General features: G+C 46.9%; 1 protein-coding gene across 5 annotated transcripts in view; it reads right to left on the reverse strand.

Moving 5' to 3' along the window:
- The window catches only part of SIL1 (SIL1 nucleotide exchange factor), a 105,183-nt gene that overhangs the window by 25,142 nt on the left and 54,374 nt on the right, over positions 1-25,667 (reverse strand). For all 5 annotated transcript variants that reach the window (XM_052816563.1, XM_052816565.1, XM_052816564.1 and 2 more), the window contains 3 exons: positions 24,793-24,889; positions 16,542-16,733; positions 11,635-11,756 (listed from right to left, as the gene is read on the reverse strand). In XM_052816563.1, the coding sequence (XP_052672523.1) occupies positions 11,635-11,756; positions 16,542-16,733; positions 24,793-24,889 (411 nt within the window). The remainder of the gene's footprint in view (positions 1-11,634; positions 11,757-16,541; positions 16,734-24,792; positions 24,890-25,667) is intronic.

The following is a 25,667-nucleotide window of genomic DNA, read 5'->3' on the forward strand; positions in this document are numbered from 1 at the left end:
CAGCAGCCTTGCAGTATTTCTCCAAGATTTCCTGGGCAGGTCCTGCAGAAAGAGCTCACGCTATGGAGCCTTCCTCCCTTTACAAAACACACCTCAGCAAATTTGCTGCCATGCTAGGGGGTATCAGAAATAATAAAAATCAAATTACACTTGTCAGAATAAGTGAACAAGAGATGTTTTGTGAGGTGCTGGGCACGATGCTTCACGTGTTTGCTCAGCTCCCCATTGATCTGCAATATCAGCTCATTTGTAGCAGCCCTCCCACTCATTAGGACAATTAGCAAGATCCAAGTCACGTTCTTAACTCGGAAGTGCTGCTACTGCACTGCAGGAAGGGGTGCTGGCGCTTGTGAAAAGACTGTCCTGGCTGGACCTAGGAGATATGTCCCTCTGTACCTTCTTCCCAGCTGACGGGCAGCTGTGGATGCTGCTCCTCATCCATTTTGCCCCAGGAAGATGGGTTCAACATACCCCTGCTCTCAGGGTATGGCAAGGGTGCAGGGAGTGCAGACCTGCCAAGCACACTCACAGTCATGGGCCTCTGGGCCACTTTGCATACCTTAAACCATGATGTCCCTAGGCAACATCAACTTTCTACACCAAATCCTTCTTTAAATTATTTTAGACCCCTCTGCCTCATTCAGCTAGCTAAGGTGGAGGCATCCACAATCCTCTCTTTGGCAAGCGTGCCCCATGTCAGCATAACCCCGTGCACAGAAGGAAGATCAGCTGTGAGCACTGAGCCGGTGGGGTGGGAAATTGGGCCATTTCCTGGGGATACCACCATTGCACTTAACCCTTTGTACCCTCTCCAAACACACATGCTGACATAACTCCATAACTGACCTGTATTTGCCTTTGCAAAGCAACTTTGCCATCACTTGGTGCTTCTCCCCAACTCCACAGCTGCTCAGAACTTGCGGACCATGCAAGCGTGGTCATGGTCTGAGATGTAAAGCCAGTTTGCATGGGAAGGACTTGCTCCCAAAGCATGATGGAGAGATATCCTTTCTGCAACATCTTTTCTTTCTCCTTTCTAGCAGATACGTTAGAAATGCCATAAAGGTCTGTGGCTACAGACTCCAGAAACATCCAGTCATCACAGAATCACAGAATGGTTTGGGTTGGAAGGGACCTTAAAGATCATCTAGTTCCAAGCCCCCTGCCATGGGCAGGAACACCTTCCACTGGACCAGGTTGCTCAAAGCCCCATCCAACCTGGCCTTGAACACTGCCAGGGATGGGGCATCCACAACCTCTCTGGGCAAGGTGTTCCAGTGCCTCGCCACCCTCACAGTAAACAACTTCTTCTTTATATCTAACCTAAATCTACCCTCGTTCAGTTTAAAGCCATTACCCCTTGCCCGATCACTACATGCCCTTGTACAAGGTCCCTCCCCAGCTTTCTTGTAGGCCCCCTTTAGGTACTGAAGGCTGCTATAAGGTCTCCCCGGCACCTTCTCTTCTCCAGGCTGAACAACCTCAACTCTCAGCCTGTCTTCATAGGAGAGGTGCTCCAGCCCTCTGATCATCTTCATGGCCCTCCTCTGGACTTGCTCCAACAGGTCCATGTCCTTATGCTGGAGCCCCCAGAGCTGAACGCAGTACTGCAGGTGGGGGTCTCACGAGAGCGGAGTAGCGGGGCAGAATCACCTCCCTCGACCTGCTGGTTGTGCTTCTTTTGATGCAGCCCGGGATACAGTTGGCTTTCTGGGCTGCAAATGCACATTGCTGGGTCATGTTGAGCTTCTCATCAACCAACATCCCCAAGTCCTTCTCCTCAGGGCTGCTCTCAATGCCAAAGCCAGTGCAGATAACACCACCTAGTATTTCTCCACTACTCCTGTTCAAGGGGCAGGTCTGCCCTTCACATCTCACAGGCAAGGATGTGAAACTACAGCCCCCAAGGAAATTGCTCAGGTCGCACATGGAACAGGAGCCTGAACTCACTACCCACCCCCACCACTTCCACACCTCCACATGCCCATTCCCAAGTTTTTTGGCGCATGCCTCAAAACATTCCCCTCCTCCCAGCTCTGCTCTCCATCATGGCAGTCACAAGAGCCATCGTGCACAGCTGCGGGAAGCTCAAGACCAGAAATAGCAGCTCATTACTAAAGCATGTCATCACACGCCAAGGACCCCTATATACCCTTTGATCCTCTCCCCGTCACCCTGACCTGCACACCCCTTTCACTGCCCTACCAGCCGGTCCTCCCCATGCCCTCCTCCAGCAACAGGTCCCACCTGGAAGGGAACAACCCAGGGCTGACTGTACCAAGTGACATCTGTATTTCTCCTGCCGAGCTCCTCAGCCTGCGCTCATGGAGGTTCACGCCAGCTGAATTGATCTCCAGATGCTGACAGGGTAGGACCAAGTCCTGACTCCATTCCACTCTTGAAGGTTTCAATTAATCATACAGCCAATTCCATTTTGGGCTCCATCTGTCTTTATTCCTTCAGGGACTAATAATGCCTCACCGTGTGTTTTCACACACTAGCTGAACTGAAATTAAGACAGATTTCAATATGAAGTGCCTGAGAAGAAAATGCATTTTTTTAAAAAGAAAATTTCAGTCATTACCATTCTCAGCTTAGAAAAAGATCTTGTTAAGTAAAAGCAGCAGGGTATTAATTTGGAAAACAACTCAGGTGAATTCCTGCTCATTGCAAGACATGCAAACACACTAAAATCATATTTATGGGCTTTTATGGCAGAGTATGTATGGAATTGTAACACAATCTGCCTCTAAAGGGAGGTGAGGAACATGCAGAGGGAGATCGGAAACGCTCATGTGTGCAGCTGCCAACCAAAGGGGTTCTGGCAGCAGACACCTTGCTGCACCAGGCACGGACCAGGATCCAGAACCCCCTTTCAACCCTCTCTGTTGCACTAATAGATAAAAAAACCAAGAACCCTTGTGGTTCATCACGTATGGCAGGTTTTAGCTGCTTAAGGCTTAGGGAAACCTCATTTGCATGTTACCATACCGTTACCTCCCTGGGCTTTTTGTTCCTACCTCTGCAAAATCCAGCCACAGGGGCTTTCCAACCAGCGAGGCCTGCACATCCACTTTAATAAGGCAATTCCTGTGTTGATCTGGTGGTTTATACAAAGCAACAGCCCTAATTATTGATCTCGGCAGATGGACCTGAGGATTAATGCCCTGTCCCTCAAAACAGCCACCGCAGAGCGGTGCCCATTGTCTCCCAGCTGTCGGTCCAGCAGCACCAATGCATTCACTCACTCCTCACCCACGCAAAGATGTGGTCCCACTTGGGTGACAGCCAGGACTGACGCAGGCAGGGAGGCTCAAAGCATAGGCCAGCTCCAGAATGATTAACAGAAGGGAACAGGTACAGCTGGGCGACAGGAGAGAATCACTGAGAGTCATGAATGTGGAGAGAAGCAGCATGACAAGACATTTACCATGACCCATGTATCGCTTGGGCTCCAGCTAACACCGTCTGACTGCGGGAAGAGTCCTTCTTTTCCATCCCCTGTTTTCAGGGCATTCAGAAAAAAAAAAAGGAGAGACAGTCTGGAAAGGATGGTTACAAGAAATTATACGATGAACTGCACGTTAAATTCATAAGAGACAAAAACAGAGAGAATCTGTGAGAACTGAAGTGTGCTGGAGGGACAGCTAGACGCTTCTGATGGAAGCAAAGACGCAATCCTTTGATGGTTGCCTTCTGGAACTGGCTGCAGTACCTTGGAAACTCATTAAATGCAGCAGAAAGGACAAGTGACACGCATCTCTTGATGCTCTGAGCAGCAAATTAGTTTTCAAATCTATTCAGAGCTCATGCAGTGGCGTCAAGGGGCTAAGACTCAGTGGGAAGTAGCTGCGATAGTGTTTCTCCAACTTGTGTGATGACTCCAAGCCGCCCCGCGGGGAGGGGGCTGCCCACTGGTCCAGCTCCCTGGAGACGTCTTGTGGCCACAGACAGCTGCCCTGACCAGCAGGGCTCAGAGGTCTGCACGGCTTCTCCGACAGCCAAGCCAGTGAGTCATCCCCTTCCAAAACATGCCAGGCAGCTCCGAGCCTCTGACGGACATCTCCTTTTAAGCAGAAATAGGATCATCCAAAATAAAGAGATCAAAATCCAGCTCACAAGAAGACACAGAATGTCAGCACCTGAGGGAAGGGCAAGTAGTCAACAGCGATGATGAGTTTCTTCAGAAGGAGCTAATTTCCAGTAAGCTGTTGTTTTCTCGCTCTGCAGAACATCACCCAGGTCAAACACTTGGAGAGCCTTAAAGGGGCTGAGGTTGGCAGCAGTCTGGTGGAAGACCTGAGGAACTGTCTTTGTCGATGAATAATCAACTGTTTCAATGAACCTTATAGCACATGAATAGACAGATGAGAAAAAAACTTCGCAAAACACTGCATCGGGAGAACAGGTAGGCTGGAAGATGCCAACCTGGGAACAAGGTCCCTTGCTGGGACTTGATCCCTCTCCAATCAGGACAGGCAAAGGCCAGTCTTAGATGCCATGAAAGCCTGCGGGTGCTGGCTCATGTTATTTTGCCTCCTATGCAAGCTCTGGGCCCAGCAGCTCTGCCTGCCTCTCCTCGGCACAAGGGGAAGAGAGGTGGAACAACAGAGGGCCGATGAGTAAATATGGCTAAATTCAGAAAACAGCCCACGAGAGATAAGGGCAGCCCCCAAGACTCCTCCAAAAGCCCGATTCTGCCACTACCATTCAGACTGCAAACCTGGCTGGATCTGCCTTTGCATGCTTACTGTGTACAGCCTGCCAGCAATTAAATACAACAAAAGCTGCAATCAGGAAAGGGGTAGGAGGGTGCACACAGCAGGACCTACAAAGGAAGACATGGGATCTGGATCCTCCTATACAAGCTCAGACAATACCCGTAATCGTAATCGCTGGGTCAGTTCTGTCCACCCCAAACCCTGCTGGGAGCAGGTACATAATTGAGGCTGGATCCTGCATTTCCTGCTCTCATTGTTCATCTTCCTCCCATTCTTCGCTTCTTTGTTCTATTCAATGTACTTTTTCAACCTCCCTTCTGAAACACATTAACAACGGGCTGCTACAGCCTCCTGTACACGGTGATTAAAGAGTAGACGCAGATGCCTCTTCTTTGTGGAGCGTTTTGCACCTTTTACTTGGAGGGAATGCGAAGAACACGCAACATGGGAAAGTCACAGCAGGTCAGGAAAATAATGTAGGTGGTTAGGCAGGAAAATCTTTGAAGCTTGTGAAGCCATTAGCTGAGTGCACAGGCTACAGTAAAAAGGATAAACAGAGAACATGGATGATGAATAAATAGTGGCTGAAGAGACAGAAGAATACACATTGCGTCCAGTGACAAAACCAAGTCTACACTGAGAAACAGTAAGTTTGGGCTGGTTTTTTTTGCAGAAAGTGATTAGATAACCAGTCCGAATGCATATTTTAAATGGAAACCACCACAAAAACTCAAATGCTTTAGTGGAGAGTATTTACTAAATGAGAAGAGGCAGAAACAACGTGTTTTATGTAACGCATGACCTGGCTGCAGGTTGTGTCACCAACCTCCCTGCTAAAGACAGGGTGCTGCTGAGCACCCCCCGAAGTGGCTTCCCAGTGCTCCTGATCCCTGCCACATCCCCTGGCAGCACCAGCTCTTCTGCAGGGCTGTGTTTTCAGGGCAGGCCACCTCACGCAGGTCTTAGAACAGCGAGCAGCAGGGGACCGGTGAGACCCTGCACAGCTCTGGAAGCGCTCATCTCTGTGTGAAGGACACGTGAGGAAGAGACCACCTGCATCGTCAAGACTGAGCCCTGTGATAACTGATAAAATGCAACAGTATCTGGTGCTGGGGGGAAGCTGTGCAGGTTTGCTTGCTGCTGAAGTATGATGTGAGGCCAAACACTCCAATTTCAGCAATCTGCATCCTCACTGCTTAACCTCTTTGTCCTCCTCTCTTGCACCACCAGCCCAACCCAGACTCCCTGGATGGGGTAACTCACTCCAGAATTCCCACATTTGACAGAAGTGACAACGTCCTCAGCCTAAAACCAGTCCCACAGGGTGAGGCTAAGACGTCCATCCCACCTTGTCAACTATCCAACAGTTGCAGGCACCTAAGGAAAACATACCTGGCACAGGATGAGCACCCAATCCTGAGCTGCGGCACCCTGCCAGCTTCCAGATGCCAGAATCTCCCCAGCATTTAAATTACTAAAGCAGTTATGAAAACAAAAACAGAAGCAAACCTTGGATTCTAGATTTTTCTTGCGGGGTCTGCTCTCCCTGTCTTCCTGAGAGCACAGGGATGGCAGTTTACTATTTAATTGTTCATTACACTTTCTTGTTAGATTTCAGATGCTGAAAAATGTTTAGGGATTTATTCTTCTGTGTAATTAACCATAACGATGAAACACAGTTTTATACCGCACTGCAGTTTTTGTTAAGGTTATTCATAATGGGGAAAGGCTAAATAGGTTGAGTTCATTATTGTTACAGAAAAAAAATGAGGTGACCCAATCAAATTAATTTGAAATTAAGTGCAGTGAGGCTGATAACTCCACACAAGTCAGGAGTTCAAATAAAAATAGAAGAGACAATCTACAAAGCAAGAAATTACAAGCGGGCAGGGAGTCAAGCTGGAATTACCGCAACTAGGAGGTGGAAAACACACGTCATTGGCAAACAGGGCCACTGAAAAAAACGGTGAAAATGGATGAAAAGATGGGCAAAGATTGTAAGATGTAAAAGGATAAGCTGGAGGAGGAAGGGATGAACATGAAGATGGATTTGAAATAAATGGGTAGGGACAGTGCTTGTTAAGCTAACTAGATTTATTTCTCTGCCCAGAAATTCTTATGTCCTTACAAGACAGCATTGAAGCAAGGTCTTTAATTTTACTTTTCCTGGGTTTATTACTTGGGCCTTAATGTTATTTAACAGCAGTGAACATCAACCAGTTTCATTGCAAAGCTGGACTTAATTAAAAATCGTTAAATCTGGTGGAAGCATTTTCCTCTTGACAAAGACATCCTGAAGAAGCTGGTGCTTCTCTGACAAAACATGGAAGTCGTGCACCCTACGAGAATGGACACCACTGAAATACTGATGGATAGAGCAGGGACGGGGAGACAGCATTCCCCCATCCCTCCTCCCGATGAGAAGAAGAGGAGAAAGCAGAACCAAAAACAGCCAGACATCATGACGCTGAGCACTACGCGGACACTCCAGCACAGCACTGTGCAGGGAGGCAAGGGAGCCCATCACTCTGGGCTTTTCTTTTAGGCTTATCTTGAAAAGCAGATACATGTTTTACGGCGCTCTGCTTTGCCAAAATGGTGCAAGCTCTAAACAAGCCTCAGAGCTGGGTAACATGAATAATGGTGATTAGGATGTTCATGATGCACACTGTCATAGTTTAAAGGGTTTAATCTCATGGGAAGTGGTTAAGACAAGCAATACCGTGGTGCAAGCCATCTCTAGGAAACTCTTCAGTGCTGCTACAAGATGATGCTTGAGTTATTACCTGTGATGAGTTTACTCCCAAGTCTTTACCAAGACCTGTAACATTTGTTTCATCACTCAGGGCCAACAGAGGGAACAGCGAGATCCCAGTAGTGCTGGGCTTGTTGGAAGAGGCTGTGCTGAGGACTGCCCTGTGTCCTGCTAGGACACGTGGCAAATGCAAGCTTGGACCATCAGTTTGAAATCCTGTCCCCGGCTACCCAGTTTGAACAGCACATGGGTTTTTAAAGGACTGGCCAAAACGCCACAAATGTCTCAATGCAGCTGCACAAGCGACTTTTCTCCTGGCTCCCCAATTTGGCCATGCCAAAATCTCACCTTTTGTGCTTTCTGCCCTCTCCCCATGAAATACAAACTGCTTCCCTTTGCCTTGAAGGTCCCACGGCTTAGTTTCTCTCCATCCTCACCTCTAATTCACCCCTAAGCATACAGGGAGCATTTGGGATAAAGCTTCAAGAATGTGTTCAACGTAAATTATTATTCCCCTTCTAAACGGATTACAAAAGTCCTTTTATTACAAAATATTAAAATGTTCTAATTATTGGTGTGGAAAAACGTTTCCTGGAGGTAAAGTTTTTAAAAATTGAGGTTTTAATCACAAGCATAATCCTTTCTGGCTAACGTTTCCAGTCTTGTGAAACATCTAGATACAAATTGCACAGAGGCCTGGCTGTGCTACGAACAAAGGAAGATGCTGCCTGTAAATAGCTCAGAGGACATCAGAAGACACTTCTCTCATCAGCAATCTTTTTTAGCTTAATATAGCTCCTCTTTGCATAAAACATTGACATTTTTGCAATGTTTGGACCCAATGGTGCGAATGCTGATTGTCATCCGAAGATACTAGAGTGTACCTTCAAAAATATGCAAGAACATTTTACAGACAGTAGTTTTACTTGCCTCCAAAATGCTGTATCTTAATATTTCATACTTATATATATTTAAATGTTAGTACCACTGGATAAACCCTAACATGCTTTTATGCTAATGCAATCACTGAAAATCCAGATAATGTTGTGTATTGGCATATACTGTTAGTGAATTATGGATACCTAAATGTACAATCCCACATGCCTAGCAATTATTTTTGTTAGTGAATTTAACTTTTATTTGCAATCAGAGCACTTGAGGATTGTTCAAATGAAGTTTACTTTTGCAAACTGCTGAACAGAAAACATTTTGTTAAAGGTTTAAAAACAGTAAGACTGTGATGAGGTTTTAGAGTTGCAATAAGGGCACTGCTCAGAAAACTCTACCAGATGGAATGATGTTTGATTTGGTCACAGACTCGGTGATTAAAACCCAAATGCCTAAAATGAAGGACATATAAGAGAAACAAGAGTTGAAATCTTGATTTCTTCCATATCAGGTCACCCTCTTCTATGGCAGAGGCTCACAGATAGGGGCAGATGGAAGCCGGGAGGACAGCATCCATGCAGGCAGCACCCTGGCAGCTAGAACCTGGGACCCTTTGCCTTGAGGACCAAACTCTGCTGTGCTAAGGCTGCTTCTCAAGTCCAGTTTAACCCAAATAAATAGGAGCAGTACCAGGAGGGAGAAATCCTGAGCTGCCTCTGCTGTGCCTTCTCCTCCTCCTCTTTCTCCTCCTACTGCCTTTGCTGATCCAATGTCTTAGCCAGCCACCTGGCCCATTGGCTCAAGATGTTGATCCACTTGAAAACTCTTCTATCCCAAACCAGTTTTCAGCACAGCCAGACCTCTGAGACGGGTCCCAGCTGGACTGCGTGCAGGCAAGACCTGGGTGATGCAGCTGGTTGCTCCATCCCTTACCTGCTTCACTACCCGATTGGTGTTAAGAACAAGAAAAATCTGGAGGAGACCTGGGTATTTTTAAGAGTTGAAAAAGTTCTGGATGTGACCCAAGCACGTCTGGGACTGCTCTGCGTCCAGTGGTTTTCTCCTGCATAAAACAACTTGCCTACAGACAACACCAAACTCCCTCTTCCAGATTCAGCTGTGCCAGGAGTTAATGACCTCCCGGGCTGGGTCAAGGAACTGCTATGATCATGCCCCGATTTTCCTCTGGGAAGGTTTGCCTGGCTTGAAACCGCTGGCCTAAGCCAACCTGGCTGAAGAGACCTGGGAGGTGGCCACAGACCCATTTGGAGAGCAGCAGACCATCGCCTCTTGCCCAGGCATGGCTCAGCAACCAGCGTACGATCCGATACCAGCCCCAGGCACATGAGTACACATCAGATCGTGCCCCTACAGCACAGTGAGCTGTGGCACCTCTGGGCATTTACTGGAAAGTCCTACCACCTGAGGCCCCTAGGAACAACATGAGTGAAGGAAATAAAAAACAACCCCTCAGAAAAACATAGATATCAGAAAATGCTTAGTGTGAAGTACTTGAAATGCCCGCGGCAGTTTAAATGGAGCACGGAGTAAGCTGAGAAAATGTACGAACAAACAAATTAAGCAGATAGCACAAAGCAGACGAGTTGGCATGTAGGTGTCTATTGAGAAAGCTTAAGCATAGCAAGGGAAAAAAAAAAGCAAACCCAACATCCAGGCATAATACTCCTCACATTTTAGAACTGAGCTCTCAGACAATACATCATCCAAACCACTCAAAATTACCATCTGTCAGAACGTTGTTTAAACAAAAAAAGGTCTAAAAGTTTCCAAAGCAGTGTTTTAATATTGTCATATTAGAAAAGAGATTGTTTCTGTCCAAAGAAAGGCATTTGCAATTAATTGAGGAATAGTATATAAAACCACTAGTTTCGTGGCCATTGCTACACACTCATGAGACAATTAATTTCTTGAGTCTTGATCATGTCACATTAGCTAAATCAGGAAAGAAGCGATTTAATAGCCCTCGTCATTTTGCAGGTTACCTGCAAATGTTACCAAAGCCTCTACATGATTTTCTCTTTATAAAACGTATCATTAAGAGTCTACATGCTATTAAAGAACCTGAGGAAACAATTGCAATATTGCTTCAAACATTAAGATACACCAGAATATGAAGAGTGGGTCTGTGTTTCTGATGTGAAAGAGCACATCTTCTTGTGATCAATAAGTCAAACTCTGTTTCAAAATGTAAGCTGGATCCTTTCCTGGTGTAAATCTGGATACCTGCTGCTGTCCACGAGGCCATATTACTTCACACATACTGAGGACCAGCTGCATCGCATACAAGATTGCAAAAGAAATGCAGATTTGTAGACAATATATTAGACTAAGTGATAAATAATTTATAATGGTGGAGAAGATGACTGTATTTTTAGGCACAGAAATATGCAGATATAACGGTCCTGACTTTCAGTCTTCACTCTGCACTTCTGACCTTGAAGTTTGGGTCCATCCAATGCATTTCTAAAGTCTCTGCACATGTGAACATGCAACACACACACCCTAAGGCCCCAAAACCCGTAAACCAAAAAGGGCACCAATAAAACCCATTGAGCCCACACAGTACCACATGTAGCACTACATGCTATGCCCTAGCATGAGGCCAACTGGGCTCCTTTGGGCAACAGCCACCTTCCAATGAACCACAAACATCCTTCAGACCAGTCTCTTCTTGATTCCGTCTGCTGACCCCATTCCTAACCCCATGTCTAATCGACAGCCCTTTGATTATGCCTGTGGGTCAGAGGCACATGCCCATGGGGCTAAAAACCCCCTCCAAAGACCACACTTGTATTTCTGAAATCAGCATCTCATTATCCTAAAGCAGCCTGGGAGCAAGGAGAAGGAGGAAGAAGGGTGCTCCCTGGGGTGCTCACAACTGCACCATCCTTGAGATCTCCCCCCTGAGAGGTCTGCCAAGGGGAGAGGAAGGGAGGCAGAATTATTCCCCTTGGACTTTGTAAAAACAAGGAGCCCAGGGAAATCAAGAAACAATCAGAGCTTCCACACCAAATTAGCTCTAGCTAAGCCTAACAAGCAGGATGAGGACGCACTGAGGAGAAGACCAGGGTAGGTGGTGTTGCAAGGAAAAGGCTAGGCAGCGGAGAAGGCAATTTGGTGTGTTGCAGGACGAGAGAAGCTTTCAGCTCCTGCTATTAGGAATAAATCAAGAGAGATGAAGAGAAGCACGGAGCCTGTCTGGTCTCCCGAGGTTTTCACCCCCCCAACTCAAGGTAGGACAGAGCTCACCTGGACAGTGCAGCTCCCAGGACGAAGGCAGCATGCTCCTTCAGTGTGGCCTCGGTGCTGTTCAGCCCATCGATCACAAGCTGGAGTCCACCCATGGAGAGGAAGTCCTTAGCATTGTCCACCTGGGAGAAAGCAGGTCCCCATCAGTACAAAACCCCCAGCCAGATTCCACTCAACAGCTCTTCAAGAACACCTTGCTTCAGAAAGCACAGCACCTCCTCCCTCTCAGTCTAACCAGCACTGAATTTTAAAAGCAATTAAAAATTAAGAGGGAATGACTGTGGCTGGAATTTTGTACAATACTGTCTGCGAGCAGTGGATGTCCTGGTTGCAGAAGCACAGTCTACTGACAGGTGGCTATTACTACATGCAGAAGGCATCACTGAAAACTCAAATACTTTGATTAGCTATCAAAACTATTCTTCACACGTATTTCAGTAATTCAGGTGATGTTAAAAATTCGGTAAATCCAATGATGTCAAAAAACCCAGTTCTTTGCTCTCTCACCTAAGCAGGCCTTTACTGGAAACCCAGGGAATTGTATGTTCTGCAAATGCAATTAATTAATTGATGCTCTAATTGTAGCACCAGGAGTTAGGAACGTTTAAGAACCTGTCAGCAGCAGGTACGTGGGCAGCATCACCTTTACTCGCAGCGAGGCGCACGGGGAGGTCTGGGTGTTCTTCATGAGTACCGTCAACAATTTCATGCAGACATGAAAAAAAAAAAGCCAGTCCCTGCTTGGAAGGGTCAGACAGGAGCTTCCCCTTGGGGCAGCCTGAGCAATGATTTTTCTAAAGCTGACAATATTGGACTAACTGCCAGTAGGGAAAAGTTTAAACATTAGTAGGGATTCATCCATCTTTGACTTTAACCAGACTTGGGGCTAACCAGGCACAAATCACAGTGGGCATCTGTTCTTGGAGAGGAGATTAGAAAAGGGCTCCGAGTGGCTCGCAAACAAAATTTAGAGAAACAGTGCAAAGTGCTTCAAGTACAAAATTTGGTCCAAAGTCAAATTAATGCATTTTGGTTTTCAAGGATTTTTTTTGCAGTTTAAAAGGGAATCTGATGAACTCTCAGAACTGCGTGTGCAAAAAATTCAGTTTTAGAATTTCAACATTTCTCCTCCCTGAAAGACAGGGAGACAACAGTATCTGTTGGCAGATGGAAATAGAACATAAAAACAAGTTATCAGCCAGGCAAACCAACCTCCCCAGCTTTAGCAAGCAGACCCCACCAATGGGGTGGGACAGGACAAACACCGCAAGGCGTGCAGGGTATGTCAGGCTCAGGCACCGTGCTCCAGCCTGAATGCTCTTTTAGTTGACAGTGACTTCATGCTCAGTGTTATTTTTATCTCAACTGTGTACCTCCACCAAAATTGGCCATAAGTCAGATATTTTAGGTACCCAGGAGAATGAAGAAAATATTTAGCTTTATGTCCTACGGGTATGTCTTTACCAAAGTAGGACCTGGGGAGCTACATACAGCTTGTCTCTTCTCCCCAGCGGGACAATACCCACTGCTTGCTGTCCCTCTGCAAAGCCGGTGACAGAAAGCCGATCTCTGCAGGTCTGCTGGGGCTGATTCAGGATTTGCAGCAGCTTTTGTATCCTTTCAGATCCTATTCTTTTCACTGTCCCCATAAACTGGACCTGCCAGACCTCTTACTTTTCTGCAGGCCCATCTTTGTCTACAAAGAAATCTATGCAGCAACCCAATTTCAGCTACCAGTGGGTCCTTTTATTGCTCAGCCTCTGTAAAAACTCTGAGGCTGTTTTAATGCTGGAATTGGACATTGACTTCTGCTCAAGAGGGAATGCATAGACAGGCAGGAGTTTGCATCCAGCATCAGTCATGGTAAAACCAACCGTCATTGTAACCTCATCAGCACCGGAGTCCTTCAGGCCAGCACTAGCGAGACACCTCAACCACAGAATACAGAGTGTGCTGTAAAGCTTATTTTGAACAAGTATTTATTTTTTTTAACTGGAGTCTGTTGTGAGAGCTCCTTCTCTCACTCACTGTTTCAAAACCAACAAAACCCCCAAACTCAACAACTTGAAGGTATTAACCTCTCTGGGGAGTGGAGGATGCTGCGAGGCAGCAGCTCGTGCCTTGTTTCAGTCCACTGAAATCGGCACAGAAGAAAGCCAAAGATCAAAAGAGCTCTTGAGTAAAGTACACAGGCAAGGTGGGCGAGGAGAGGGATGGGAGAAGAGCAAATATGACAGCAGTTATTCAGGGAGCGGCTTTGAATCGAAGGAGAAAGAAAACAGGGAGGGAAGGCAAGAAGAGAAAATGTTAGAAAACGAGAGCAAGGAAAAGCAGCATGTCAACCGTACGCAACGGAGTGGAAATTAGCAGTGAGAAATGGTGTAGCATGTCAGAGGAGGGGAGAGAGAAAGATAAGGAGAGTAAATAATTGAGAGAAAGAGCCTGCAACGCATGAGAACGGGTCTTGGCTCCGCACACTGCTGTGCAAGCACCGTGAATTCTGTTTATGAGTTATGCTCTGGCCTCTTCACATTTGCATTTGGTTTCTATGCATTACAGATAACCTAGCAAGCCAAACCTTCCTGCTCTTTCTCCAAGATGGGCTCCCAAACATGCCAAGTTGAATCCTGACTGATGAGAAGCAAACCAGAGCTGGCAACAAAAAGCTGAGCAAACACAGAGCCCTTGGGCTGACTCTTCAAGAGCAGGAGAGAGCATCTCTCCCCCGGCTCAGCACCGGCCATGGCTTCCCTTCCGCTCCCTCGCAGCAAGTTCGGAGGCACGTGCTGCTTCACATCCCGGCGCTCCAGGATGCTCATGACCATGCCACAGAGCGGAGAGCATCCTTTGCTTGCAAACCCTACAGGGCATGGCATTTTCCATTCGACAGAGCATTTGGTGACCCGGAGGCAGCAGCAGGATGCCTGGAAGCTGAACGATTATCAAAAGCCATGGCACGTTACCATTCAGATGGAGTCTGGGGGAAGAGGGAGTAGCAGAGCCGTCACCGGTCCCACACATGGGTGCACGCTGCCCTGGGCCACCCACACCTGCAAGGATCCCTGTCCTCCAGCGGCACAGCTGTGGCTCACCACGGAGGACTCCTGACAAGTTCAGCCCTTCCAGGGTTATGCGGCACAAGCGTATTTGGCTGCTATTCAGTAATTACATTAAGCCAGTGCTGCTAAAGTCAGTACCAAGCAGAGATAATGCTCTGGACGCGTTCAACTGGCTGGAAGAAGAAAGAGGAGGAAAAGCCATGCTGGCTTAGAGACAAGTCATATTTCTTATCAGCTTCCTGCCTGATGAGAAGGTGCTGCCCAGCCATCTGCCCCGACAGTGCGGGCACAAAGCAACGTTGTGATCGATGCACAAAGGAGTCCTCTGTGCTCCCTGCCAGCCTCCCTGCCATTTCCCTCTTTCTGACCCCTTTGATGCTGGATGTGGTTCCCTTTGATGCTCCAGTCCCTGCACAGGGAGCGGGGACTGCTTCCCTGCTCCTCTTGCCTTTTTGAAATTGTTTGCCCTATCCCATGCTGCAAGCAGGTGGGATTTTATGCTGGAATAGTCCAGACCGTTATGCTGGAATCCAAAGCATCCCAGGGTGTTTGGGGGTTACTTTTTAGCATGCTGGCCTGATACTCTGGCACCTGTAACCAGACAGAATTAGCCCTGAGTATAAATATGAAGCTCTTTGGGCACCCATTGTTCACACTTATTCTCTGAGTCAGACAAATGCCGTCAGTGAAACAAAAGCATTGAGAACAAACAGCAAGGAAGCCTCTGCATGTGTATGACAGAGATTTAGTGTGGAAATTCAAGACAAAGAGCCCTGGAAATAACACTTCTATTAGATGGTACATGGACTCCCTCTCTCAGCAGCACATTCCTTCAGCTACCTTCCTCCAAAATACCACGTTTGGTTTTAAGTGCCATTCCAGTGAAAGGTCTTGCACTGGCATCTCCCAAGAGTTGTCCCATTCACCCTCTGAAATGATAGTCACTGAGAGCGACACTGGAAACTCTCCCAGTCCACTCCAGACTCTCCCAGTCACTGGGGAGGGAGAAGCCCAGTCCTTTCCCATGAGGCAAAACACAGCCTCGATGCCCAGACACCCACCGAAGCGGCTGCAGCATGGGAAGGCACTAAGCACAAAGGAGGAGAGCAGTGTCCCTGCAGCCTGCAACCAACAGGAGGTAAAAATGTGCGAGCTGAAAGCAAAGCAAGAGAGATCAGAGGGAGGGGGGAAAACGTGTGAGCATAAACCTGAGGAAGCGAGATTTCAGGAAAGATATTCAACCTCACACAGAGCTGATGAGCACGGCTCAGCTGATGCTCAGCAACTTGCCATTCACCTGAGCCTTCAGTCATTGTCACCACCAGCACAGCTGTGAGAGAGGCTCTACATGCCATTTCTTACTCATGCCAAGACAAAATACAGGGTTTTGGGTGGCTGTTGTCTTCCCCAGTACAAAGACATTCTCTGCAAATTGATGTAAGGGCACCTACCTGCAACCACAGAGGCTTTCCATGGAAGGAACGAGAAAATAATTATTTTCTTAGCAACCACCACTCTACTTACCAAAAAATGGCAGATAAAACCCCATTTTGTAACATTAAGCATATAAAAGAAGAAAAAGAGAGGGCAAGAAAAAAAGCCTGAGAACAGACAACAAACCAGGCAACGCTAACCCCCAGGAAACTGCTCGCTACTGGCACAAGCAATGATTTATTCAAACTTGGATATAAAATAAGCCTGCAGTAGCCCTCTGCTGTCTGTTATTGTCCCAGGATTATGATAATTAAGCAATTTGTATTACCTGATACCGATAAGAAAAATAAAACCACGTTTATGACACCGTATCCCCTGGATTTTACACAGTAGTTACTAATGCATTTTTGTTACCTGGTGAACATAATATTCAAGATCATAAAGCGCCGCTACTTTTTCATCCAGCGTGGAGGCAGAGCTGTTGAATTTGCTGATTAATTTAACCATAATTTCATAGTCTGTTTCCATCTTCATGTTCAGCTTTTCAAACTCCTCCTTCAGCTGCTCTATGGGCCGAAACTTCTTCCTCACCTCTTCCTCGTGGGCCTTGAAAGCAGAAGGAAGAAATCAGATATGAAGGCAGGTGATAGAGAGCCAAGAAAGACATAGAAAGAAACCCCAGCCCCAGATTTACAAGGGGAACCCTAGCTGTCTATGCAAACGGATTTACCACTGTGCATCAGAGATGCAGGGGCAGCATTGGAGGGTCCTTCTGAGAAGCCCAGGAACCCGTTATCTGTAAGATACCCACCTTGGGTGCCCGTAAGCACTCCCCAAGGAGCTGAGCTTGGACCTAGGGCTTTGTACACCATTTCTACATCCTATGTGCCTTCCAAAACACCATCAAGCCCAGAGGCAGGTAGCACTGCTGTCCTCCATTTGCCTGCAAGTGGAAGTTCTCAAGGCCTGACTGCAAAAAGCCCTGAGCAACCTCCCCAAATCTCACAGCTGACCCTGCTTGGAGCTGGAGATGGGGCCGGAGACCTCCTGAGATCCCGTCCAGCCTGAACTGCCCAGTGACTCCAGGCCAGTGACATCAAGGAGATCTCCTTGGACACGTAGGAAGATGCTTTCGTCATCCCAATCACTTAACATGTTTCAGGATGGCTTTATCTCTCGGGGAAATGTATGCACTCACTGTCGGGGACAGAAGCTGTCAGAAAGCAAAGCGGAAGGACCAGCTATAAGATGGGGGCAGCTGAAGTGCTGTGCCATGGAGCTTGGCCAGGAGATAGCTCATCCCACAGCACAGCCGGTCTTCCTCATACAAACAGCACCCCAAGGGCTGCAATGAACCAAGAGCTGCAGAAAAGCATGTGGTGAGAAGGAAAAGGTTCTGCCAGAGATCTGAGAAAGCCCCAGAGCCAGCAGGGACCCATTCTCCAGCATCAGCACTGGTGGCACTGGGACAGGCAGGGACAGAGCCTGCTGCTGCAGGGGACGGCGGCTGTACTGAAGATGGGCTGCCCCAAAAGCAGGAGAAAGCAAGAAAGCCCCTTTTAAAAGGGATTTGTCATGAACACAAATCCCAAACCACATTTTTATACAGGAGTGACCCCCAACTAGAGGGTTTACACGTGCAGTGCTCCCCCCAGCAAGCACTGCCCCAATCCCCTGCGTGTGAACAGAAGCCAAGGTCTCGAGCCGTTGGAGGAAAAAAAAAAGATCGATGGAAGTGAAAGCACTGTCAACCTAACGGCAGCCGTACAACCGGTGCTAATGACTGCCTAATTACTATAGATACCATGCGGTAACGCAGAACGCCATCCTCATCCCAACCACACAGAACTGCTTTTGCAAGAGCGTAGATGGGAACACGCTTGGCGTAACTCAGTTTACTTTGACACAGTTACTTCGAGGATGAATTTGCTCCCTGCAGGAGTGATTTTAAATGGAGTACTTTAGGTCCATTAGATGTAGCTGGTTTTAGCCCAGTTGCTGGGACAATAGCTATTCTAACAGGGTTTTTTAAAATATGGTTTATTTTCACACAATAGAGTGTCACTAATTTTTGCATTTAAATGACACTCATTTCAAGAAGTCCTGCTACCAGTAACGCTGGCTGCTACACAAATAATCTTACAGAAAACGAAATAATGCCCTGGTGCCAGATAGGGGAAAAAAAGACTTTATGCGTCTCCAAGACTTTAGAGACTTGACTCCTACCTTAGTTTTCCTTTGACTGAGACAATGTCAAGGCAGCAGGAGGAGCTAGGGCCTAAGGAAATACTGATGAGTGGAAGAGGAAAAAAAAGGCTGTGGTCCACCTGATGAGTGACATATCATCGCACCAGTGTCATGCCAGTGACTGGGGACCAGCTCCACGCCTGGAGAGGGCTGAAAGCAGCACTTATATTCAATTTTACTTTGGTTGTGGACTATTTACAACTAAATGGGAAACTTACAGCTTATATAAGGAAATTTCAGCCTATGCTTCACCACAGCCACTTGGTTTTTACTACCCAAGGCATGAGATTGGAAACTTAAACCACAAGAGCACTTCTGGATCCAGCTGTGCCAGTGGCAGGGGATGTTATGTCCAGTGGCTTGTCACCATCACTGAATCCAGAAAAGAAGTGCCTCAGCTACACATCACTTCTTGTACTTACTCACACTTAGGAGGACAGTGAACAGCAAAATAACTTCCTTTACAAACACCATCGTGCTGCAATCCAGTCCACTTTGGGGGTCTGGAGACATTTTTGTGAACCAAGCAGCAGTTGAACAAATAAATCAAAACAATGGATAAAAATAACAATGGAAAGGAAATCGGCCCGTGCGCGCACACAAGCGTTTGCAAGTTACTTTTTTGCATTATTACTTCAGGTCTAATCACATTGGCATCAGAAAACTTAGGGGAGCAGCATCACATCAGAGAGCTCACTGACCATACCTGCTTTGGGCTCAGGAAAGATCCCATAGCCTCACTTTAGCTTTGGTATACCAAGAATAGCAGTAAGAAATTCGGTGTCTGAATGGCTCATGAGGATGGTTATGTGGACACTGTGTGTCTGGTTTGCTAGTTGAGATCCCACTCACTTGAGTAAAGACCAGAAAGCAGCAGCATCTGATGGCTGATCTGTCGTTAAACTGCTGATCCCAGACCACTCCACCGCTGCAGCCCCTCTCCCCCGACAGCCCATGGGATAATTATTACCGAGAAACACCCTGAACTGTGCAGATATACTTAAGTACTTATAAGCAGCTTGCAACACAAGGCCTTTAAGTTTGAAATGAATAAAACAGACCTGAACAAGAGTTCTCAATTTTTACAGCAAACCCAGGATTAGTACAAAAAGAGGTGAGAGTTTCCCAGGGAACTATATTACTAACAGGCTAGCAAAGGTATTTTAGGTCCATATTCACCAGAAGATTAGTCTGCACAATATTTTCCCAAGCAATTACTTTAACCATCATATTTCTGAGACATACTGTCCTGGTTTCAGCTGGGATAGAGTTAACTGTCTTCCTAGTAGCTGGTACAGTGCTATGTTTTGAGTTCAGTATGTGAAGAATGTTGATAACACTGATGTTTTCAGTTGTTGCTCAGTAGTGTTTAGACTAATGTCAAGGATTTTTCAGCTTCTCATGCCCAGCCAGTGAGAAAGCTGGAGGGGCACAAGAAGTTGGCACAGGACACAGCCAGGGCACCTGACCCAAACTGGCCAACGGTGTATTCCATACCATGTGACGTCCCATCCAGTTTAGGAACGGGGAAGTGGAGGGGGGCAGGGATTCACCGCTCGGGGACTGGCTGGGTGACGGTCGGCGGGTGGTGAGCAATTGCACTGTGCATCATTTGTACATTCCAATCCTTTCATTATTGCTGTTGTCATTTTATTAGTGTTATCATTATCATTATTAGTTTCTTCTTTTCTGTTCTATTAAACCGTTCTTATCTCAACCCACGGGTTTTGCTTCTTTTCCCGATTTTCTCCCCCATCCCACTGAGTGGGGGGGAGTGAGTGAGCGGCTGCGTGGTGTTTAGTTGCTGGCTGGGGTTAAACCACGACAGTCCTTTTTGGCGACCCAGATGGGACAATGGGGCTAATAGCTTGGAATTAGAAGGTAGGGAAGCCAAGCAGCTGGGATCGCTTGCCAGGGAAGGTGGCATTGACAAGGCAATTGGAAGAGGGACACAAGCCATTAGCCTCTGGAGGCGACTCCTGTCAAGTGTGAAGGAAAGGTACCCCTTTAAGGAAGATGTTATATGTCAATCAAGCAAGTGGACAACCATGGAAAAAGGTATCCAATATCTGAGGGAATTAGCTGTGCTAGAGACAATTCATCATGATCCGGACAACCCACAATTACCCAAAGATCCAGACGAAGTCCAATGCACACGACCCATGTGGCGGAAGTTTGTACGGAGCGCACCATCGTCCTATGCCAACTCACTGGCAATAATGACCTGGAAAGATGAAGAGGCACCGACAGTGGATGAAGTGGCTCGCCAACTCCGTCAATACGAAGAAAATCTCTCCTCCTCCCTACAAGCCTGCATTTCGGCTGTGGAGAAGCTGTCCGAGGATTTCCAGCAATTCAAAGAGGAGATGTCCTGTTGCCCACCTGTAAGGACCAATGTCTCAGCTATTAGGAGTGAGCGCTCCTCTGCCCAAGAGAGAGAATATAGAAGGTACACACCGCGAGGTGCCCTGTGGTTTTACTTATGTGATCATGGAGAGGACATGAGGAAATGGGATGGAAAACCTACCTCGGTCCTAAATGCACGGGTACGTGAGCTGCGAGGAAAAAACACCACAAAAGGGGATTCTACCAGGAAAAATGCCGCTCCGGTTTCCAAACAGAGTAGAAGGGCTGATGTTATTTCTGATCCTCTTGAAGGGACTTCTGAGCCAATTTTACGAGAAGTGAATACTGGATACTCTGACCAGAATTAGAGGGGCCCTGCCTCCAGCCAGGTGGAGGAAAGGGATAACCGGGTCTATTGGACTGTGTGGATTCGATGGCCTGGCACGTTAGACCCACAGGAGTATAAGGCTCTAGTAGACACCGGCGCACAGTGTACTTTAATGCCATCAAGTTATGAAGGGGCAGAACCCATTTCTATTTCTGGTGTGACAGGGGGATCCCAAGAGTTAACTGTATTGGAAGCTGAAGTAAGCCTAACTGGGAATGAATGGCAGAAACACCCCATTGTGACTGGTCCAGAGGCTCCGTGCATCCTTGGCATAGACTATCTCAGGAGAGGGTATTTTAAGGACCCAAAGGGGTATCGATGGGCTTTTGGTATAGCTGCCTTGGAGACGGAGGGCACGGAACAGCTGTCTACCCTGCCTGGTCTCTCTCAAGACCCTTCGATTGTGGGGTTGCTGAGGGTTGAAGAACAACAAGTACCAATTGCTACCACGACGGTGCACCGGCGGCAATATCGCACCAACCGAGACTCTCTGATTCCCATCCACAAGTTGATTCGCCAGCTGGAGAGCCAAGGAGTGATCAGCAAAACTCGCTCACCTTTTAATAGTCCCATATGGCCCGTGCGAAAGTCTAATGGGGAGTGGAGACTAACAGTTGACTATCGCGGCCTGAATGAAGTTACGCCACCGCTGAGTGCTGCCGTTCCAGATATGCTAGAACTTCAATACGAACTAGAGTCAAAGGCAGCCAAGTGGTATGCTACAATTGACATTGCTAATGCGTTTTTCTCAATCCCTCTGGCAGCAGAGTGTCGTCCACAATTTGCCTTTACTTGGAGGGGTGTCCAGTACACTTGGAATCGATTGCCCCAGGGGTGGAAACACAGCCCCACTATTTGCCATGGACTAATCCAGACTGCACTGGAAAAAGGTGAAGCTCCGGAACATCTGCAATACATTGATGACATCATCGTATGGGGCAACACGGCAGAAGAAGTCTTTGAGAAAGGGAAGAAGATAATCCAAATCCTTCTGAAAGCCGGTTTTGCCATAAAAGAAAGTAAGGTCAAGGGACCTGCACGGGAGATCCAGTTTTTAGGAATAAAATGGCAAGATGGGCGTCGTCAGATCCCAATGGATGTGATTAACAAAATAGCAGCTATGTCTCCACCAACTAATAAAAAGGAAACACAGGCCTTCTTAGGTGTCGTGGGCTTTTGGAGAATGCATATTCCAAATTACAGTCTGATTGTAAGCCCTCTCTATCAAGTGACCCGAAAGAAGAATGATTTTCAATGGGGCCCTGAGCAACAACAAGCCTTTGAACAAATTAAGAGGGAGATTGTTCACGCAGTAGCCCTTGGACCAGTCCGGACAGGACAAGATGTTAAAAATGTGCTCTATCTCTATACTGACTCATGGATGGTGGCAAATGCCCTGTGGGGGTGGCTACAGCAATGGAAGCAGAGCAACTGGCAGCGCAGAGGTAAACCCATCTGGGCTGCCGCACTGTGGCAAGATATTGCATCCCGGCTAGAGAATCTGGTTGTAAAAGTACGTCATGTAGATGCTCACATACCCAAGAGTCGGGCCACTGAAGAACATCAAAACAACCAACAGGTGGATCAGGCTGCCAAGATTGAAGTGGCTCAGGTGGACCTGGACTGGCAACATAAGGGTGAGCTATTTATGGCTCGGTGGGCCCATGATGCTTCAGGCCATCAGGGAAGAGATGCAACATATAGATGGGCTCGTGACCGAGGGGTGGACTTGACCATGGACACTATTGCACAGGTTATCCATGAATGTGAAACATGTGCTGCAATTAAGCAAGCCAAGCGGTTAAAGCCCCTGTGGTATGGAGGGCGATGGCTGAAATATAAATATGGAGAAGCCTGGCAGATTGACTATATCACACTCCCACAAACTCGCCAAGGCAAGCACTATGTGCTCACAATGGTGGAAGCAACCACTGGGTGGCTGGAAACATATTCTGTGCCCCATGCCACCGCCCGGAACACTATCCTGGGCCTAGAAAAGCAAGTCTTGTGGCGACATGGCACCACAGAACGAATTGAGTCAGACAACGGGACTCATTTCCGAAACAACCTCATAGACACCTGGGCCAAAGAGCATGGCATTGAGTGGGTGTATCATATCCCCTATCATGCACCAGCCTCTGGGAAAATTGAGCGATACAATGGACTGTTAAAGACTACATTGAGAGCAATGGGGGGTGGAACTTTCAAACATTGGGATACACATTTAGCAAAAGCCACCTGGTTAGTCAACACCAGAGGATCTGCCAATCGGGGTGGCCCTGCCCAGTCAGAATTTTTACATACTGTAGAAGGGGATAAAGTCCCTGTAGTGCACATAAAAAATATGTTAGGGAAGACAGTCTGGGTTACTCCTGCCTCAGGCAAAGGTAAACCCATTCGTGGGATTGCTTTTGCTCAAGGGCCTGGGTGCACTTGGTGGGTGATGCGAAAAGATGGGGAAGTCCGATGTGTGCCTCAAGGGGATTTAATTTTAGGTGAGAACAGCCAGAATTAAACTGTATATTAGTTGCTATATAACCCTGTTACTGTATATTATCCTTACTATAATTATGTGCTATATCCATAGTACTATAGTAAGAATCACTTAGATCAAGCAAGAAAAGAACTGTGATAAAACTGAGCAAAGCGCAGTAGTGATGGAACCAGAACTGACTCCAGCATGCAACAATCCAATGATACACACCATCCTCCTGCTGCGCCAAATGTCACCTGCTTGTCACACTGCACTGAAGCCCAATTCTGCTCTACCGACTGAGAGGACTTTGCACCATCCCTCCTGCCCAGAAAAGACTGGTATGACAGATGGAGCCCAGAGTCGGAAACTAAATGAACTCAATGAACATTTTATGAACATGACCCATGAACTAAAGGAATGATATCTCTGTGTGTGTATACATATATATATATCATTGCTCATATGTCTTAAAGGAATAGAAAGGTGATGATTGATCAGGATGTAACTAAAGGTATGGGAACTGTGCATGACGTCAATGGTATAGAATAAGGGGTGGATACTGTCCTGGTTTCAGCTGGGATAGAGTTAACTGTCTTCCTAGTAGCTGGTACAGTGCTATGTTTTGAGTTCAGTATGTGAAGAATGTTGATAACACTGATGTTTTCAGTTGTTGCTCAGTAGTGTTTAGACTAATGTCAAGGATTTTTCAGCTTCTCATGCCCAGCCAGTGAGAAAGCTGGAGGGGCACAAGAAGTTGGCACAGGACACAGCCAGGGCACCTGACCCAAACTGGCCAACGGTGTATTCCATACCATGTGACGTCCCATCCAGTTTAGGAACGGGGAAGTGGAGGGGGGCAGGGATTCACCGCTCGGGGACTGGCTGGGTGTCGGTCGGCGGGTGGTGAGCAATTGCACTGTGCATCATTTGTACATTCCAATCCTTTCATTATTGCTGTTGTCATTTTATTAGTGTTATCATTATCATTATTAGTTTCTTCTTTTCTGTTCTATTAAACCGTTCTTATCTCAACCCACGGGTTTTGCTTCTTTTCCCGATTTTCTCCCCCATCCCACTGAGTGGGGGGGAGTGAGTGAGCGGCTGCGTGGTGTTTAGTTGCTGGCTGGGGTTAAACCACGACACATGCAATGCAGGGTGTTCGCACCCGTATAGTGTGCATTGCTTTAGAAACAAGGAACTCCCCTTACCTTTCTTTCTGCCTTTTCATTCTCCTTCATTTTAGCCAACGCTTTTTTCAGCTCCTGGGCCGTGAATGAATTTGAGTCAACATCCACCTTGCCGAGCCTTGCAGAGGAAACGAAACAAAACATTTTATGAGTGAACAATTGTACCTGTAATGTTTTCATTGTGATATACTAGCAATGGATAACCTTAGGAGAAAAGGAGTTAAGAGTGCTGGATTTCCATGCTTCTCACTTAAAACACACAGAAAAACTCCACACTCAAGAAAAGATTAGTCCGAGTGCTACCTTTTGTGTGTGGTTTGCAGACACTTTACCCTGACAAAAAAGGCTCTGTAATCTGCATGCCAACTCAAAATCTCAAATCCTAACACAACAGAAAGAGCTGCTTAATTTATGCCTCTGAATTTCACGTAGCAATATAGAAAAGCAGGAAATGTTTCAGAGGAAAAACAAAAAAGCACCGTTGTGCCACTAGATCATTGGTAAGGACTTGCAAGCTTTAACAGGGAGATCTACAGCTGAAGTGCTGATGATCATCACACACACAGTTAGGGCAAGGGTAAATCCAAGCAGAAATTACACAGAAATGCTTAAAACCATGTTGTGTTGCTCTTTACGTTGATCTCATTGGTTCAGGGAACTTAGCTGGGCATTAAACACTCTTGCACAGAAAAAAAGAAAGCCAGCCTTTGAGCTGGCTCATCCATCATGAAACTAAAGAGCTTCTCCATGCTCCGAACAGGAGTAACTAGGGAAGCGAGGGAAGCAGTGGTAAATCCCACACGCTTTAGGAAAGAAAGTTCCCCATAGTAACTAAACCTGTCTTTGTTAGGAGGGTGCCAAGGGGAAAGTCAGTGCCAGTGAAACTTTTAAAACAA

Source organism: Harpia harpyja, chromosome 20, assembly GCF_026419915.1.
Source record: "Harpia harpyja isolate bHarHar1 chromosome 20, bHarHar1 primary haplotype, whole genome shotgun sequence".
Lineage (NCBI taxonomy): Eukaryota > Metazoa > Chordata > Aves > Accipitriformes > Accipitridae > Harpia > Harpia harpyja.